The 16,537-nt window shown below is 39.4% G+C and overlaps 3 protein-coding genes across 3 annotated transcripts; 2 read left to right on the top strand and 1 right to left on the bottom strand.

Annotated features, from left to right (window-relative positions):
* The first annotated feature begins 567 nt into the window (after positions 1 to 567).
* LOC134826107 (low-density lipoprotein receptor-related protein 1B-like) lies at positions 568 to 4,912 on the top strand. The gene is made up of 4 exons (XM_063838385.1): positions 568 to 743; positions 858 to 1,331; positions 1,715 to 3,638; positions 4,597 to 4,912. Exons 1-4 carry the CDS (start codon positions 668 to 670, stop codon positions 4,910 to 4,912), a joined length of 2,790 nt encoding a protein of 929 aa, XP_063694455.1. The 5' UTR covers positions 568 to 667.
* An 822-nt stretch (positions 4,913 to 5,734) lies between these two features.
* On the top strand, positions 5,735 to 8,796 carry LOC134814016 (uncharacterized). Its single transcript, XM_063821983.1, has 4 exons — positions 5,735 to 6,232; positions 6,390 to 6,492; positions 6,656 to 7,893; positions 8,048 to 8,796. Exons 1-4 carry the CDS (start codon positions 5,777 to 5,779, stop codon positions 8,093 to 8,095), a joined length of 1,845 nt encoding a protein of 614 aa, XP_063678053.1. The 5' UTR covers positions 5,735 to 5,776; the 3' UTR covers positions 8,096 to 8,796.
* Positions 8,797 to 10,502: 1,706 nt separating this feature from the next.
* LOC134811657 (relaxin receptor 2-like) lies at positions 10,503 to 15,113 on the bottom strand. The gene is made up of 3 exons (XM_063818683.1): positions 14,655 to 15,113; positions 11,608 to 14,189; positions 10,503 to 11,471 (listed from the first exon to the last, which is right to left on the bottom strand). The coding sequence occupies exons 2-3, from the start codon at positions 12,650 to 12,652 to the stop codon at positions 10,990 to 10,992; spliced, it is 1,527 nt and encodes a 508-aa protein (XP_063674753.1). The 5' UTR covers positions 12,653 to 14,189; positions 14,655 to 15,113; the 3' UTR covers positions 10,503 to 10,989.
* Between the last annotated feature and the right edge of the window lie 1,424 nt (positions 15,114 to 16,537).

The raw sequence follows: 16,537 nt of genomic DNA, 5'->3' as shown, positions 1-16,537 counted from the left end.
TGCTCCCCATGCTCTTCTTTTCCAAACCCTGATATCACTCTCACTGTCTCTGATTCTAGAACCCAGGTAAGTGAAGTCTTCCACATGTTTTATTGTGCTGTTATCCAGGGACTTGATGGTATCAGGATGCTCCATGTTCTGAGTAATGGATTTGGTTTTCCCTTCATTCATTCTAAGTCCCACTGTAGCAGCAACCCTTTCTACCTCTAGCATCAGCGTCTCTGCCTCCTTTACAGTATCTGCTATCAGATCAATGTCATCTGCAAAACCAGTGTCTGATATCTTCTCCGCCTTGACTCTCCTTATCCAATAAGGCTTAATGGTAAATCCTCATCCTAGTCATCAGTAATAACATGGTCAGACATTAAAGGTATAATATGAAAAGAATGTTGCTAATATAGGATCACAGTGAATAAACTTCGAAATCACTCGCTCGATCGTAAACATTTTTAAGTTTGACATTTTGCTTTGCCGTCAAAATTTTTTATCCAGTTTTGGTACAAAAACTGTTGAAATAGGAAAATTATGATTAAAAATTGATTACTCAACATATTTTATTATTTTACTAGGATGCCATTACCATAAATAAAAAGAAATCGAGAGTGCCGTTTATCTTGGACTTAATTACGATGGGGTTCTAACAGTACAGCTTTACAGCTATTCAGGAATGATAAGGATACGTATCTTGATCATTACCGTTATGGTCGTTTTGTTCATGGAAAGTGTCGCAGATGATTATCATGGTAAGATTTTATAGCAGTTTGTATAATCTTTACAATTTAATTTTAACTCATTGAGGTGATCCGTGATGGTGATACATTTACTGGTATCCTTGTAGTTTATAATGATACTTTCAGGATGGGAATATGTAAAGACAGATACAATGATACCACACGATCTAGAATCCTACCCTCTTCATCTCAAGACAGTCTCTAAAATAAAGGACGGAGATAGCATTAGTGTGCTTATCGATCAAAAATATGACATTGTTTTGACATTATCCTTCATGCCTCTTCACGTTCGAATTTTCATGTTTAATTCTCATTTGTGTGCATCCATGAACGGGGACCATTATTTAGATACCACACTAGGTGGTGATTTTATAACTAACACCACCGAGAATATCTGGTCAATACGAAAGACAAACATTTCACTAGACTTAGATGTGAATAGCATAACATTGTTGCAATACAATTTCTCGAAGATCGAACAGGAGTGTATAAGTCTACGGTCGATAAATGTTCTTTGGATTTATCTCACGTCGTCTGAAAAATCGTTTCCATGGATCCCAACCACTGTTGTTGGACTGCAGTACAAACCCCACATTAGAGGTGATAAGAGATTATTAGAGGTGATAAGAGATTATTAGAGGTGATAAGAGATTATTAGAGGTGATAAGAGATTATTAGAGGTGATAAGAGATTATTAGAGGTGATAAGAGATTATTAGAGGTGATAAGAGATTATTAGAGGTGATAAGAGATTATTAGAGGTGATAAGAGATTATTAGAGGTGATAAGAGATTAATAAGTGAAAATCAAATTCGAGACTAGAATATCCTGAAACAGAATACTAGAATACACCCCAGAATATACATATTGATAATAAATAATCATCAATTTATTCCTGTCAAAATATCTCTATGTCAAAAGTTGTTTAATCTAATTACTTTACAATTACTTTCTAGATTATACTAATAAACTTAATTTTCTCAGATTACTCCGATTGTCAGGTGAAAGAAGTAGGCAATCCTCCATACTTGAAATTGGCATGCAAATATGACAACACTACCTGGTTCCGCTGCCCCTTCACTCATAACTACTATACAGTCGGCGATAAAAGCGACAGTGGTTGTGTTTCAACGGATTTTGACTCAGCATGTCCAAGGGACACACATTTTTATCAAGCATGTGGACACAGTGATTGTACTGGATATCAAGTACTGGAGCATTCGACACTCTTCTGTTCAACGTATGTATGCGATATCAGAAACCGTTCATCAGTATACCAACAACCTCAAGCAGGTAAATTTTACGAGGCCACATTTTCTTGCAATGGGAAATATGATTGCCTCAATACTAAAGTAGATGAGCAGTTAGATTGTCGGTTTGATGAGGAAGATCAGTATCAGTGCAAGGACAACTCTAGTTTAAGAACTAGGAAGAAACTAGCAGCCTCAAAGACGTGTGACAACAAATGCAACTGTTTCGATTGTGACGATGAAGCTCATTGTAATGGTTTTCACTATGGAGTTGAATGTGAATTGAAGGACGAAGGTTCTTGGGGTAACTACGATGGTGGAAGTTATGCAGCCCCAGCAAATATTTGCGATGGTTATGAACATTGCACTGACGGAAGCGACGAAAAAAATTGTTCTCAATCAAATAAGACTTGCCATGACGGTTGGCAAGGCGATGTTCGTTACTTGAAGGATAACCAAATCTGTGCAGTTCCCCGTGGTTTAGGGGTCTGTGGAGATGGTAAAGACCAAGTAAACTGTCCAGACCCTCATAAAATAGCTATGTCTTGCTTATTGGCAGGATCTCCCACTAACATTTCAATATTTGCTGTCTGCAAAGACTACCCGTTATGTGACGATGACTATAACAACAATTGTCTAGAACCAGAGGGAGGGTGTTCTGTCCACAAGAGCTTTCTCTGTGATGGAATAGCAGACTGTCCAGGAGGTTCTGATGAGAGTGAAGTATACTGCTCTCACATGTCCAGTTTCAACTGTACAAGAAGAGTAGCCAGATTTGAAGCAAAGGGCAACAAAATCATCCACCCCTTTCCTTTAAGCTGGGTGAATGATAATGAAATAGATTGTATGGACGGCAAGGATGAGGACGATATTTATTGGAATGTGTGTGAGTTCGGATCGATTGAACTGTTTATCGAAAAAGAAAGTCGCTGCATGGATGTAAAGAAATGTAGAGAGCAAGAAGAGGGGTTTATAAGTGTAAAGAACCTGTGTGATAGAGTTGAAAGCTGTGGGGGAGAGAACGATTTATGTGGAGTCTCTAGAGGCATTCAAACAACTTGGAACACTCTCATCGAACAAAAGGCTGCGGACACAAAAGTAGTATCGTATTGTTTGAAGGGGTTGATGAATCTTCAACGCTCTGCAAGCTTCTGCCTCGTGAGAGGGGTACCATCTCCAAACGCAGGGGACACTGCACAATTTGTGAGAAAAGGCGGCAAGTTAAATTTACCGAACAGCAAGTTTGACTGCAGGTTCGTATACGGTGAAATGTATGTTTATCTGGCTTGTTCCAACTCCTGCTTAGCATCCTCCACACCGTGTCCTTTGAGGACAATTCCTTCTGACACTTGTGTCAACAAGATGAAAGAAAGAGTCTTCACAGTTACTGACTCCAACAATCTTACAGTTTCTCTGAGAAAACTGAGGGAGTACCACAATGAAATTTACCCGTGTGACAATAAAAACTGTGTGCTGTACAACAAAGTTTGCAACCTAGTTGATGATTGTGGGGATGTAAGTGATGAAGTTAACTGCACTAATCACTTCTACTGCCCAGGATATAAAGAGTACATACCGCTTACCTCCAAATGTGATGGTCAGGTTGATTGCAGAGATTTCTACGACGAGTGTAACCATGACTGTGTCACTACACAGAGGTACATATTCGGCAACAATATTCTGAGAGGCTTGTCGTGGACAGTGGGAATTCTTGCTATCTTGTTCAATGGTTTCAACATCGTTCATTCTATACTTGAAGCAAGAACAAGAGAGACGTTTGGAGGTCTGATGAACAAATGTTTTATCATTCTCATAAGTTTTGGAGACTTCATAATGGGAATATATTTGGTGGTCATAGCTTGTGTTGATCAACAGTTTGGCGGAAGATATTGTGAATCTAAGTACATCTGGATGTCCTCACAATGGTGCTCACTACTTGGAATTATGAGCACATTTGCAACTCAGATCTCACTCTTTTCGATGACAGGTCTGAGTCTGTTCCGAACCTGGACAGTTGGAGATATAATTCAACGTGATAGATCCTCAGCCAAGTCAAAATTACAGCTGATTTTAACAATATCAACAATAACATTTTTATCAGCTGCTCTGGCATACATACCGGTGTTGACTCAATTGGAGGACTTTTTCGTAAACGGACTCTATTACCACGACAACCCTCTTTTCACTGCGTCCGTATCGAAAGATATCCACCGCCAGATATTCCGCAACAATTATGGATACATGAAGTACACTGATATGTCGTGGAAGTTGATACGCTCAATCGTAAGGGACATGTTTACATCTGAATATGGAGGTAAGATATATTTGAACAGGATAAAATTCAATTTTACCTTATTGAGATTACTCAAATTAGTGAAGATGATTTTGACTTTTTGTTAGCAAAGAAGAAACAAATAAGTTGAAAAATATACTTACCGGTAGCATTTCAGGAATAGAAGGAAAAGCAATCCATTTCTACGGAAGTGATGGAGTCTGTATTTTTAAGTACTTGGTGACAAAAGAAGACCCTCAAAAGTGGTACAGTTTAACAATTCTGGCAATCAACTTCGTCTGTTTTGTCATCATATCGGTATGCTATATATTTATAACTGCCAGAGTTGTCCGCTCATCAAAGAATACCTCGAGAAACGACACCACCCAACACACAAGGGACATCCAGTTGAAAATCAGTGCCATAATCTTTACTGACTTTATGTGCTGGATACCCCTGACCGTCGTTTGCTTCCTGCACTACGGAGATATCATCAACGCCACCAAATGGTATCCCTACTTCTCAATCGCACTGCTACCGATAAATTCCGTAATAAACCCACTGCTTTATAACGGGGATCTAGTAAAGATGTTGATTGGTCCTGTCAGAGTTTTAAACAGATATAGGCAGGAAACGAAGGCTAGATGGACAACTAGATGAAGAAAAGTGCAAAATGCAAGCAAAGATAATTCGGAGAAACGAAACCCTCTCCCCACCTCTACTTGTGCAATAAGTGAATTATAAAAGCACTTGACCTCTCGAACAAGGCTAGAAATTTAACAGGAGCAAGTAAAATCGGGTATCGTGAACCAGCCTGCTATTTTATCTTAAAATCTTAATTGATAAAGTGTTGCATGTTGCATGGGAGGAACTGTTCGACACGTGCGCTAGATTTACCTCTCTATCTATTTTGTTTCATTTTAAGCCTGCAGTTATAAAAACTTGTGTGGAATCGTTTTATTTTTTTCTACCCGATCAAAAGTGTTTTAGATTTTGTTGAATAAGTTCGGTGATTTTTAATTTAATTTCTTTTATCATCATCGTTTAACTTTTTGAAAGACACAAATTCGATGAAAATCTAAAATTTTATAAAAATATATTTTGGACGAGGTTTATCTTCAGCAAAATTGAAATACAAAATATAAATGACGTCCTGGGATTGTTTATTGAACTAATACGTCCGTCACCCAAAAATTAAAGTAAGTTTCAATTGAAAGTGTTATGAATGTACAGTGTACACTAATGATTGAGATCGTGCTAGAATTGAGAAGGCCTTAAAGCAAGCTTCCACATGACCGGACCTTTATAAAGCTTTAATTGTGGAGTATAATAATTATACCCATTGTTTGTAAAACCCTTGTTAGCTAACAATATGTCAGGAGGGCCGAACCACTGACAAGACTCTTCGACCAGGAATTCTTTTGTCCTTTTCAAGACAATCCAACAAAGGAGGTTACTGGGCTTAAAACGCAAATAAAGAACGTACTCCTTAAAGTTTAGAAATTGTTTCTCACTTTTTAAAACATGTTCCGTTTAGTTGTGCTGTTTGCGATAGCGCTGGCCTGTATCGTCGACACAAGCGACACAGGCGACAAAAGTGACACAAGCGACACAAGCGACACAAGCGACACAAGCGACACAAGCGACACAAGCGACACAAGCGACACAAGCGACACAAGCGACATAAGCGACAGTAGTGGTAATAGTGGTAATAGTGGTAATAGTGGGTACCGTAATGTTGCACCAGGAGGATACGCACAAGCGAGCTCCTCTAAAAGTGGGAGTAGAGCTGATCTAGCTATAGATGGGAACATTAGTGGGAAGCTGAGTGACGGGAGTTGTGCGCTGACGGCTTCAGAGGAGGAGAACTGGTGGAGCGTCAAGCTGAGACATTCCTTTTTAAACCTGGCTGTACCAGTAGACCACGTTCTCATCTACAATAGGCTGGATAACAGGCAGAAGAGAATCCACGATGTTCAGGTATAGGCGCCTAGGCTCAGATCTTTCTCAATGCACGAAAGTTCATCTTATACATTATACCTATTTACAATGAAAACTAAATTTAAACGGCAACAATAAAGATTCAGCTTTCAGCCTCACCAAAATACAACATCGTTATTGATAAATTTAATAACAGGTGTTTGTAAAGACAGTTAATAAAGACTCTCCAATTTTGTGTGGTACTATTAACTATGTTAAAGATCAGTCAGTTTACAAAATAAACTGTAATCAAACCTATGGTGAGTACATTTTTTACGTTCAATTACCTAGGTCAATTTAACAAAACATTTATTATCAGACAGATCTTGTACTTAATTGTGCTAACGGCATCAAAAGCTGATCAGATTTATTTTTCAATCGTAAGACAGTAAAATAAATATAAATCGGCCTCTCCACTTCCAGGAAACGAGGTATTGATAAAGCAAAAGAAGGAAATGTTATCACTGTGTGAAGTACAGGTGATGGTATCAGAACAACACTCTCACTTCCCCTACGTAAATATAGCACTCAACAGTACAGCAACCCAATCGTCTGACTACCAGGACAGGTTCAACGCCTCTAGAGCAGTAGACGGGAAGAGGACAGGTGCTCTGAATAAAGGCAGCTGTAGTATGACCAAGTCTCAGACTTTGAACACGTGGACACTGTGGCTACCAGGGGGTAGGCTTGGAGTAAAGTACGGGGTCAAGAGTGTGGTGATATTCAACAGGAAGGATTGTTGTGGGGAACGGTTGCACGGAGCGGAGGTGTGGCTGGAGGATGAGTTATGTGGTCGGATAGCTCATGTGGAAGGTGAAATACTGTACAACATACCGTGTAACTCTACAGGGGGTAGGATAACTATCAGACAGGAGAAAATAGCTCTGACACTGTGTGAGGTTGAGGTGTTTGTGCAGGAACAGGACTCCACTTCAGAACCTCTGATAAACGTGGCCCCAGCAGGACGAGCTTACCAAACATCCACAAGTTTAGGGGGCGAGGCTAGCAGAGCTATAGACGGGTTAACCTTTACCCACTGGAAGGGAGACTCGTGTACACTGACACAGCCTGGTAACAAGATCCAGTGGAGAGTGGATCTGGAGGGATGGGAGGTGGGGGTCAAGTACCCGGTGGAGAGAGTGGTGGTGTACAACAGAGCTGATAGTAAACAGGAGAGGATCAACAACACTGCAGTGTGGGTCGGAGACTTCCAGTGTGGGACGATAACTTACAAGGAGGGAGAGAACATTTACTTTGTAGAGTGTGGAGGGAGGAGAGGGAGCACAGTCTCACTAACTCTGGACCAGGGTGTGATGAGTGTGTGTGAAGTTCAGGTTGTGGTGAAGTCCAGGAACATTCCTCACATTCCTACCTACACTAACGTGGCACTGGGACGAGAAGCTAGCCAGGGACACAACAGTGCAAAGAACGCAGGGAGAGCTGTAGACGGTAACACAAGTGGGAAGATTCGGAGTAACTCCTGCACATGGTCGGAGACCAGTAACTCGGGTGACAGTAACTCGGGTGACAGTAACTCTGGTGACGGTAACTCTGGTGACGGCACTTGGTGGAGAGTGAAGCTTGATCAGGGCACTGTTGTTAGGTCTGTAGTTATCGTCAATAGAATGGATGCTTTCTCTCAGCGCATTAATGGCGTTCAGGTAATGTTCCCACTAAAATAATATGACTTAATTTATCACTGAACAAAAATTTGACTCGGAATATTATTATTGAAATGATCACAAGAATTATTTGCAAATGTAGCTCAGATCTAAACAAATGTCCACACATTGTTCAGATGTTTATCCTTTGCAGGTATGGGTAGGAGATGAGAAGTGCGGAGAAGTGAGTACGATGAAATGAGGAAGATGTACAGAGTACTGTGTGACGGTAAAGAAGGAAGAGAGGTGACAGTGAAGAAGGTGGGTGAAGGAGTCCTCACTTTGTGCGAAGTAATAGTGTTGGAGGTACAGGAGGAGGGGACTGAGGTTATGGATGAAGAGGACTAGAGGAATTTAGTGTTATTGTAATGAACAGGAGATATTGTAATATTCAGATTTGTTTTTGAATAGTCTTGTTTTCTGATTGGATGGTTTTTGTGTCACGCGACGTGGTTGGATTTTTTTCTGATTAACTGTCGGTATAAATCTGTTGTATGTCACTTTTTTTGAGGTCGTATTTGCGCAATATTTATATTATCAATGATAATGCCAAGTCATCGTACTTGGTTGCAATTTACATGTGAACGGTTTTATGATTGATATCTGGATAATATCCGGTTGGAAGAGACAAGGACAAATGAAACAAGAAAGTTAGGTGTAAGGGCAAATTTTCGGCGCAACGCCATCTTCAGGCTAAAATTGGTATAAATGTTAGTATATGAATATGATTATAAATGCTTCTATACTACTACTAGTACTAGTTAAAATGCTAAATTAAAATTACATACACTGAATACAGGTTACATCAAATGGTATTATATATTACATTGAAAATGGTGATAAGGGTCGTGTGCTATTTGTTTAAATTTGTCTCTGAATATGTTGTAAAAGAAATCCCTTAAGCTTCTCGCACTCTTCTTTGTTATTGATACTAGGTTTAAATTACCTGGGAACCTCAGGCTATCATGTTCATAAACATGATTTATTATAGCCGTTTTTTCTTTCCGCTAGGCTGGATTCCTAGTCACTTTTTAAATTTATGCCACTGGGAAGTCCGGGTTAATCCGGTTTCAAAATTCAAGCAAGAGAGACTTGTGATCTTAGTTTAACGGGTGATACTCGTAAAATATCTGTTCCATATATTGGACCGTCGACGAGTCCAACTCGGCGCGCGTCCTGGTAGGTTGTAAACCTACAAATCTTAGTCTGCGAATATTGTAATAGATAAAAATGCACTGGAACTGGGTCTCCCAGAAAACCTTACCGCCTGCTGGGCTCGCTAGATAAGAGGTGATATATTTTAAACAGCACGTTTGTCGTCGCGCGTCACGTCAAGTTTACTTTTCGCACGCTGCATTTAGCCTAGTACTAGTAGTCATGACAACGACATTACTTAACAAAGTTTAAAAGCTGTGATCTTTTATTTAGCCCAAAATCAAACTTTTCGGTTTAATTCAGAATCTAAGTTGTCCCAAATTTGGCTCCTGGGGAGCTAACTTTAAATTAACGAGACGGAAATGTTGTTAACGGGTGATACTCGTAAACGGGTGATACTCGTAAACGGGTGATACTCGTAAAATATCTGTTCCATATCGGCGCGAGTCCTGGTAGGTTGTAAACCTACAAAAATTTTGTTGAAAACCGGAAGGTTCTATTTATTTTACTTTTGGAGATATACACCAGTCGGTAGGGTTTGCTGGGTCGGGTGAAAGTCTATTCCTCGAGGGAGGCATAACTGCTTTATAACTTGAGAAGCTCTGCTCTGCAGCAGACTGACTGATCGGTTTGTTCGCAGCATAAGCAATAAGAATAGCAAGTCGCTGCATTGTTTTCATTCGAGCACCGTAAAGTCTCCAGAACAACTGTCAGTATTGCTATTATATAAGTATATCATATATACCACTGGGCCAGCGACGCGCGCGCAAATATCACTAATCAGAATCTGTAATCACGTATTTCGAAAGAGATACGCGCGTATTTTGAAAAATTTTACCATCTGCAAAGAATTTATGCGCCAAATTTTGCCGTATTTCACGCATTTCTTAGAATTTTTGAATACGGCGTATTTAGAGGCGAGTTTTTGACGTATTTACCATCAATGCTTTTCGTAATATTACATAATCCGAGGCAACACTCAGGTGCGGTGTTTAGTGTAAATTAAACATAAGTAAGGTACAGTCTGAAAAGGAAACAATATATATGCGGCATTTTGGCAAGTCGTGGCGGATTTGGTTAAATTATTTGATTATCATGACACGAATTTTAATACATTTTGCGGAAGTATGTCATGTGACTTGTAAATGTGGAAAATGTCTCTATTCTTAAAAGTGGGTCGGCATTGTGAATAGTTTGTATCTTCGTTGGCTCTACTTCAACGGTCATAACAGTATAACTATGACGGTCAAAAACTGCCTAATGTTTGCCGGTTAACTGAAAATGGGTCTTTGTTCTTGTCGGCCGTGTTATCGTTGTTTTAAGAGTCTCTCTTTTTGTTTCCCAATCTTACCCAAATCTAGGGTTGTTTGAAGACACTTTGCATGTGTACTGACCACTATGAGGAACTGAAATTCCAATATTTCAATAACAATGATAATCAGATAATATGTTTATGTGACGGGTTTATGAGTAAAAATTACTATTACTATTAGTAATAAAGTTCGTCTAGAAAACTAAAAAAATAAAACGTTTCCACACAAGGTTTTATAATTCTATACTCATATAGGCTAAAAATAAAACAAAATAGATAGAGAGGTAAATCTAGTGCACGTGTCAAACGGTTCCTCCGACAACGTGCAAAACTTTATCAAGTTAATTAAGATTTTAAGATAAAATAGCAGGCTGGTTCACTTGAATAACTCTGGCAACCTCCTTCTGAGTCACCATACCCCAGAGGCAGGCATAGCATCTTCATGTTATCTTTTCGTGGGCCATCCAAGTCAAGCCTCTCAAAAAAAGAAAAAAAAGGCGGGCTACGATACCCGATTTTACTTGCTCCTGTTAAATTTCCAGCCTTGTTCGAGAGGTCAGGTGCTTTTATAGTTCACTTATTGCACAAGTATTATCTTTGCTTGCATTTTGCACTTTTCTTCGTCTAGTTCAAGTAGTTGTCCATCTAGCTTTCGTTTCCTGCATATATCTGTTTAAAACTCTGACTGGACCAATCAACATCTTTGCTAGATCCCCGTTGTAAAGCAGTGGGTTTATCACGGAGTTGATCGGTAGCAGTGCGATTGAGAAGTAGGGATACCATTTGGTGGCGTTGATGATATCTCCGTAGTGCAGGAAGCAAACGACGGTCAGCGGTATCCAGCACATAAAGTCAGTAAAGATGATGGCACTGATTTTCAACTGGAGGTCCCTTGTGTGTTGGGTGTTGTCGTTTCTCGAGGTATTCTTTGATGAGCGGACAACTCTGGCAGTTATAAATATATAGCATACCGATATGATGACAAAACAGACGAAGTTGATTGCCAGAATTGTTAAACTGTACCACTTTTGAGGGTCTTCTTTTGTCACCAAGTACTTAAAAATACAGACTCCATCACTTCCGTAGAAATGGATTGCTTTTCCTTCTATTCCTAAAATGCTACCGGTTAGTATATTTTTCAACTTATTTGTTTCTTCTTTGCTAACAAAAAGTCAAAATCATCTTCACTAATTTGAGTAATCTAAATTAGGTAAAATTGAATTTTATCCTGTTCAAATATATCTTACCTCCATATTCAGATGTAAACATGTCCCTTACGATTGATCGTATCAACTTCCACGACATATCAGTGTTCTTCATGTATCCATAATTGCTGCGGAATATTTGGCGGTGGATATCTTTCGATACGGACGCAGTGAAAAGAGGGTTGTCGTGGTAGTAGAGTCCGTTCACGAAAAAGTCCTCCAATTGAGTCAACACCGGTATGTATGCCATAGCAGCTGATAAAAATGATATTGTTGATATCGTTAGAATCAGCTGTAATTTTGACTTGGCTGAGGATCTATCACGTTGAATTATATCTCCAACTGTCCAGATTCGGAACAGACTCAGACCTGTCATCGAAAAGAGTGAGATCTGAGTTGCAAATGTGCTCATAATTCCAAGTAGTGAGCACCATTGTGAGGACATCCAGATGTACTTAGATTCACAATATCTTCCGCCAAACTGTTGATCAACACAAGCTATGACCACCAAATATATTCCCATTATGAAGTCTCCCAAACTTATGAGAATGATAAAACATTTGTTCATCAGACCTCCAAACGTCTCTCTTGTTCTTGCTTCAAGTATAGAATGAACGATGTTGAAACCATTGAACAAGATAGCAAGAATTCCCACTGTCCACGACAAGCCTCTCAGAATATTGTTGCCGAATATGTACCTCTGTGTAGTGACGCAGTCATGGTTACACTCGTCGTAGAAATCTCTGCAATCAACCTGACCATCACATTTGGAGGTAAGCGGTATGTACTCTTTATATTCTGGGCAGTAAAAGTGATTAGTGCAGTTAACTTCATCACTTCCATCCCCACAATCATCAACTAGATTGCAAACTTCGTTGTATAGCACACAGTTCTTATTGTCACACGGGTAAATTTCATTGTGGTACTCCCTCAGTTTTCTCAGAGAAACTGTAAGATTGTTAGAGTCAGTAACTGTGAAGACTCTTTCATTCATCTTGTTGACACAAGTGTCAGGAGGAATTGTCCTCAAAGGACACGGTGTGGAGGATGCTAAGCAGGAGTTGGAACAAGCCAGATAAACATACATCTCACCGTATACGAACCTGCAGTCAAACTTGCTGTTCGGTAAATTTAACTTGCCGCCTTTTCTCACAAATTGTGCAGTGTCCCATGCGTTTGGAGATGGTACCCCTCTCAAGAAGCAGAAGGCTTGCAGAGCGTTGAAGATTCAGTAACCCCTTCAAACAATACGATACTACTTTTGTGTCCGCAGCCTTTTGTTCGATGAGAGTGTTCCAAGTTGTTTGAATGCCTCTAGAGACTCCACATAAATCGTTCTCTCCCCCACAGCTTTCAACTCTATCACACAGGTTCTTTACACTTATAAACCTCTCTTCTTGCTCTCTACATTTCTTCACATCCATGCAGCGACTTTCTTTTTCGATAAACAGTTTAATCGATCCGAACTCACACACATTCCAATAAGTATCGTCCTCATCTTTCCCGTCCATACAATCTATTTCATTATCATTCGCCCAGCTTAAAGGAAAGGGGTGGACGATTTTGTTGCCCTTTGCTTCCAATCTGGCTACTCTTCTTGTACAGTTGAAACTGGACATGTGAGAGCAGTATACTTCACTCTCATCAGAACCTCCTGGACAGTCTGCTATTCCATCACAGAGAAAGCTCTTGTGGACAGAACACCCTCCCTCTGGTTCTAGGCAATTGTTGTTATAGTCATCGTCACACAACGGGTAGTCTTTGCAGACAGCAAATTTTGAGATGTTAGTGGGAGATCCTGCCAATAAGCAAGACATAGCTATTTTATGAGGGTCTGAACAGTTTACTTGATCTTTACCATCTGAACAGAGTGCAGAACCACGGGGAACTGCACATATTTGGTTATCTTTCAAGTAACGAACATCACCGTGCCAACTGTCATGGCAAGTCTTATTTGATTGAGAACAATTTTTTTCGTCGCTTCTGTCAGTGCAATGTTCAATACCATCGCAAATATTTCCTGGGGCTGCGTAACTTCCACCGTCGTAGTAATGACCAAAATTAGAACCTTTGTCCTTCAATTCACATTCAATTCCATAGTGAAAACTATTACAATGAGCTTCATCGTCACAATCGTAACAGTCGCATTTGTTGTCACACGTCTTTGAGGCTGCTAGTTTCTTCCTAGTTCTTAAACTAGAGTTGTCCTTGCACTGATACTGATCTTCCTCATCAAACCGACAATCTAACTGCTCATCTACTTTAGTATTGAGGCAATCATATTTCCCATTGCAAGAAAATTCAGCCTCGTTCATTGTACCTGCTTGAGGTTGTTGGTAAGCTGATGAACGGTTTCTGATATCGCATACATACGTTGAACAGAAGAGTGTCGAATGCTCCAGTACTTGATATCCAGTACAATCACTGTGTCCACACGCTTGATAAAAATGTGTGTCCTTTGGACATGCTGAGTTAAATAACGTTATAACACATCTTAATGTACTGCCGACTGTATAGTAGTTATTAGTGAAGGGGCAGCGAAAACCAGGTAGTGTTGTCATATTTGCATGCCAATTTCAAGTATGGAGGATTACCTACTTCCTTCACCTGACAATCGGAGTAATCTGAGAAAGTTAAGTTTATGATTATGATCTAGAAAATGAGGTAAGGATATTATTCACAGAAATCTACGTTTTTCTACCTTCATTCACTAGCTGAAGTGGTTTATCAGATCTTAAGCATGTTAAGGGGTCGTTCACATTTTCACATAATAAAAATGATTGCATGATTACGCTAGTGTGGTTTATTTATAGAAGGGGGCGGGGGTACAAATTGCCCAAAATGTTATCACATAATATAACGACCCCTAATTAGTATGTATGTACTTTGAAAAAAAAATACATACAGTGCAATTTCTAATTCTATTTCTAGACCAGTTTAAATTTAAACTCTCAACAAATAAAAATGTCGACAGGAATGTATTAATGAATATTTAATATGTATGTTCTGGGGAGTATTACTATTCTGTTTTAGGATTTTCTGGTCTGGAATTAGATTTTCGTAGTTCTAATGAGATAATGTCTTATTACCTCTATTGTGGGGTTTGTACTGCAGTTCATCAATTACATCGCTTGAGAAGTCCGACGTGAAATAAATCCCGACAACATTTATCGAATGTAGACTTACACACTCCTGTTCGATCTTCGAGAAATTGTATCGGAACAATGTTATGCTATTCACATCTAGGTCTAGTGAAATGTTTGTCTTTCGTATTGACCAGATATTCTCAGTGCTGTTTGTTATAAAATCACCATCTATTGTGGTATTAGCATGCCCGTTCCTAGATGCACACAAATTCTCATTAAACACGAAAAGATAAATTTCAACATCAAGAGGTGTGAAATATAAGGACAAGGAAATTTCATTGCTTGGATCGATAAGCACATTAATGAAATCTCCATCCTTTATTTTCGAGACTGTCTTGAGGTGAAGAGGGTAGGATTCTAGATCGTGTGGTATCATTGTATCTATCTTTACATATTCCCATCCTGAAAGTATATTATAAAGTACGAGGACCCCAGTAAATGTATCACCATCACGGATCACCTCAATGAGTTAAAATTAAATTGTAACGATTATACAAATTGCTATAAGTATAAAATCTTACCATGATAATCATCTGCGACACTTTCCATGAACAAAACGACCATAACGGTAATGATCAAGATCCGTTTCCTTATCATTCCAGAATAGCTGTAAAGCTGTACTGTTAGAACCCCATCGTTATTCAGTCCAAGATAAACGGCACTCTCGATTTCTTTTTATTTATGGTAATGGCATCCTAGTAAAATAATAAAATATGTTAAGTAATCATTTTTCAATCATAATTTTCACATTTTAACAGTTTTGGTACCAAAACTGAATAGAAAGTTTTGACGGCAAAGCAAAATGTCAAACTTAAAAAATATTTACGATCGAGCAAATGATTTCGAAGTTTATTGGATAAGGAGAGTCAAGGCGGAGAAGATATCGGACACTGGTTTTGCGGATGACATTCCTCTGAATTCTGATAGCGGATACTATAATAATATAAAGGAGGCTGAGTCGCTGATGCAAGAGGTAGAAAGACCTAAAGAGTTGCTGCTACAGTGGGACTTAGAATGAATGAAGGGAAAGCCAAATCCATTACATTTACTCAGAACATGGAGCATCCTGATACCATCAAGTCCGTGGGTAACAGCACAATAGAGCATGTGGATGACTTCACTTACCTGGGTTCTAGAATCAGAGACAGTGAGAGTGATATCAGGGTTTGGAAAAGAAGAGCATGGGGAGCATGCCACACACTCAAAAAACTTTGGAATTCTAAGCTTAGGAAGTCTATCAAGATCAGAGTGTTTACAGCACTCGTCGAGTCGGTGCTTTTTTACGGTTCCGAGACTTGGACTATGACGAAAAGACTAGAGAAGATGGTTGATGGTTGCTATACGCGAATGTTAAGAATGGCCCTTAACATCAATCAATATCAAGACCATGTCAGCAACCACAGCCTGTACGGTGAACTTCTCAAAGTCGGCTCCGAGATAACCCAACGAAGGCTCAGACTTTCAGGTCATGCTCATCGACATCCGGAGCTGACACTGAACAAACTGATCCTCTGGAAGCCGAGTCATGGGCATACTAACAGGGGGCGACCTTACTTAACACTACTAGATAACCTAAAAGCAGATACTGGGCTGAAGTCAGTAGATGAGATAGCTAGACTGATGGAGGACAGAAAGCTGTGGAGAATTGTTGTCAATGGATCTCGGGAACACTACCCGCCTTAGGCTTAAGTCAAGTAAGTCAAGTATGAATATGATGAGTCAAGAAGTATCTAAATATGATACAGTGCAGTTGTTAATTGATCTATTCTTATAAAGATTAACACGTCGTGAGAATCCCTACTTCACAATAGGGTTACGCTTTCAGC

The sequence above is a fragment of the Bolinopsis microptera genome, chromosome 1 (genome assembly GCF_026151205.1).
Source record: "Bolinopsis microptera isolate Bmic1 chromosome 1, MBARI_Bmic_1.0, whole genome shotgun sequence".
NCBI lineage: Eukaryota > Metazoa > Ctenophora > Tentaculata > Lobata > Bolinopsidae > Bolinopsis > Bolinopsis microptera.
The sequence above is the reverse complement of the archived record's forward strand: the minus strand, read 5'-3'. Positions and strand labels throughout refer to the sequence as shown.

Bases quoted from the DNA above. Each gene is read 5' to 3' on its own strand.
- LOC134826107 (XM_063838385.1), top strand. From the start codon at position 668: ATGATAAGGATACGTATCTTGATCATTACCGTTATGGTCGTTTTGTTC. The intron at 744-857 runs GTAAGATTTTAT...TGATACTTTCAG, and splicing joins TGTCGCAGATGATTATCATG to GATGGGAATATGTAAAGACA. The intron at 1,332-1,714 runs GTGATAAGAGAT...TAATTTTCTCAG, and splicing joins GTACAAACCCCACATTAGAG to ATTACTCCGATTGTCAGGTG.
- LOC134814016 (XM_063821983.1), top strand. From the start codon at position 5,777: ATGTTCCGTTTAGTTGTGCTGTTTGCGATAGCGCTGGCCTGTATCGTC. The intron at 6,493-6,655 runs GTGAGTACATTT...CTCCACTTCCAG, and splicing joins AAACTGTAATCAAACCTATG to GAAACGAGGTATTGATAAAG. The intron at 7,894-8,047 runs GTAATGTTCCCA...TATCCTTTGCAG, and splicing joins AGCGCATTAATGGCGTTCAG to GTATGGGTAGGAGATGAGAA.
- LOC134811657 (XM_063818683.1), bottom strand. From the start codon at position 12,652: ATGTATGTTTATCTGGCTTGTTCCAACTCCTGCTTAGCATCCTCCACA. The intron at 11,472-11,607 runs GTAAGATATATT...GTAGCATTTTAG, and splicing joins GTTTACATCTGAATATGGAG to GAATAGAAGGAAAAGCAATC.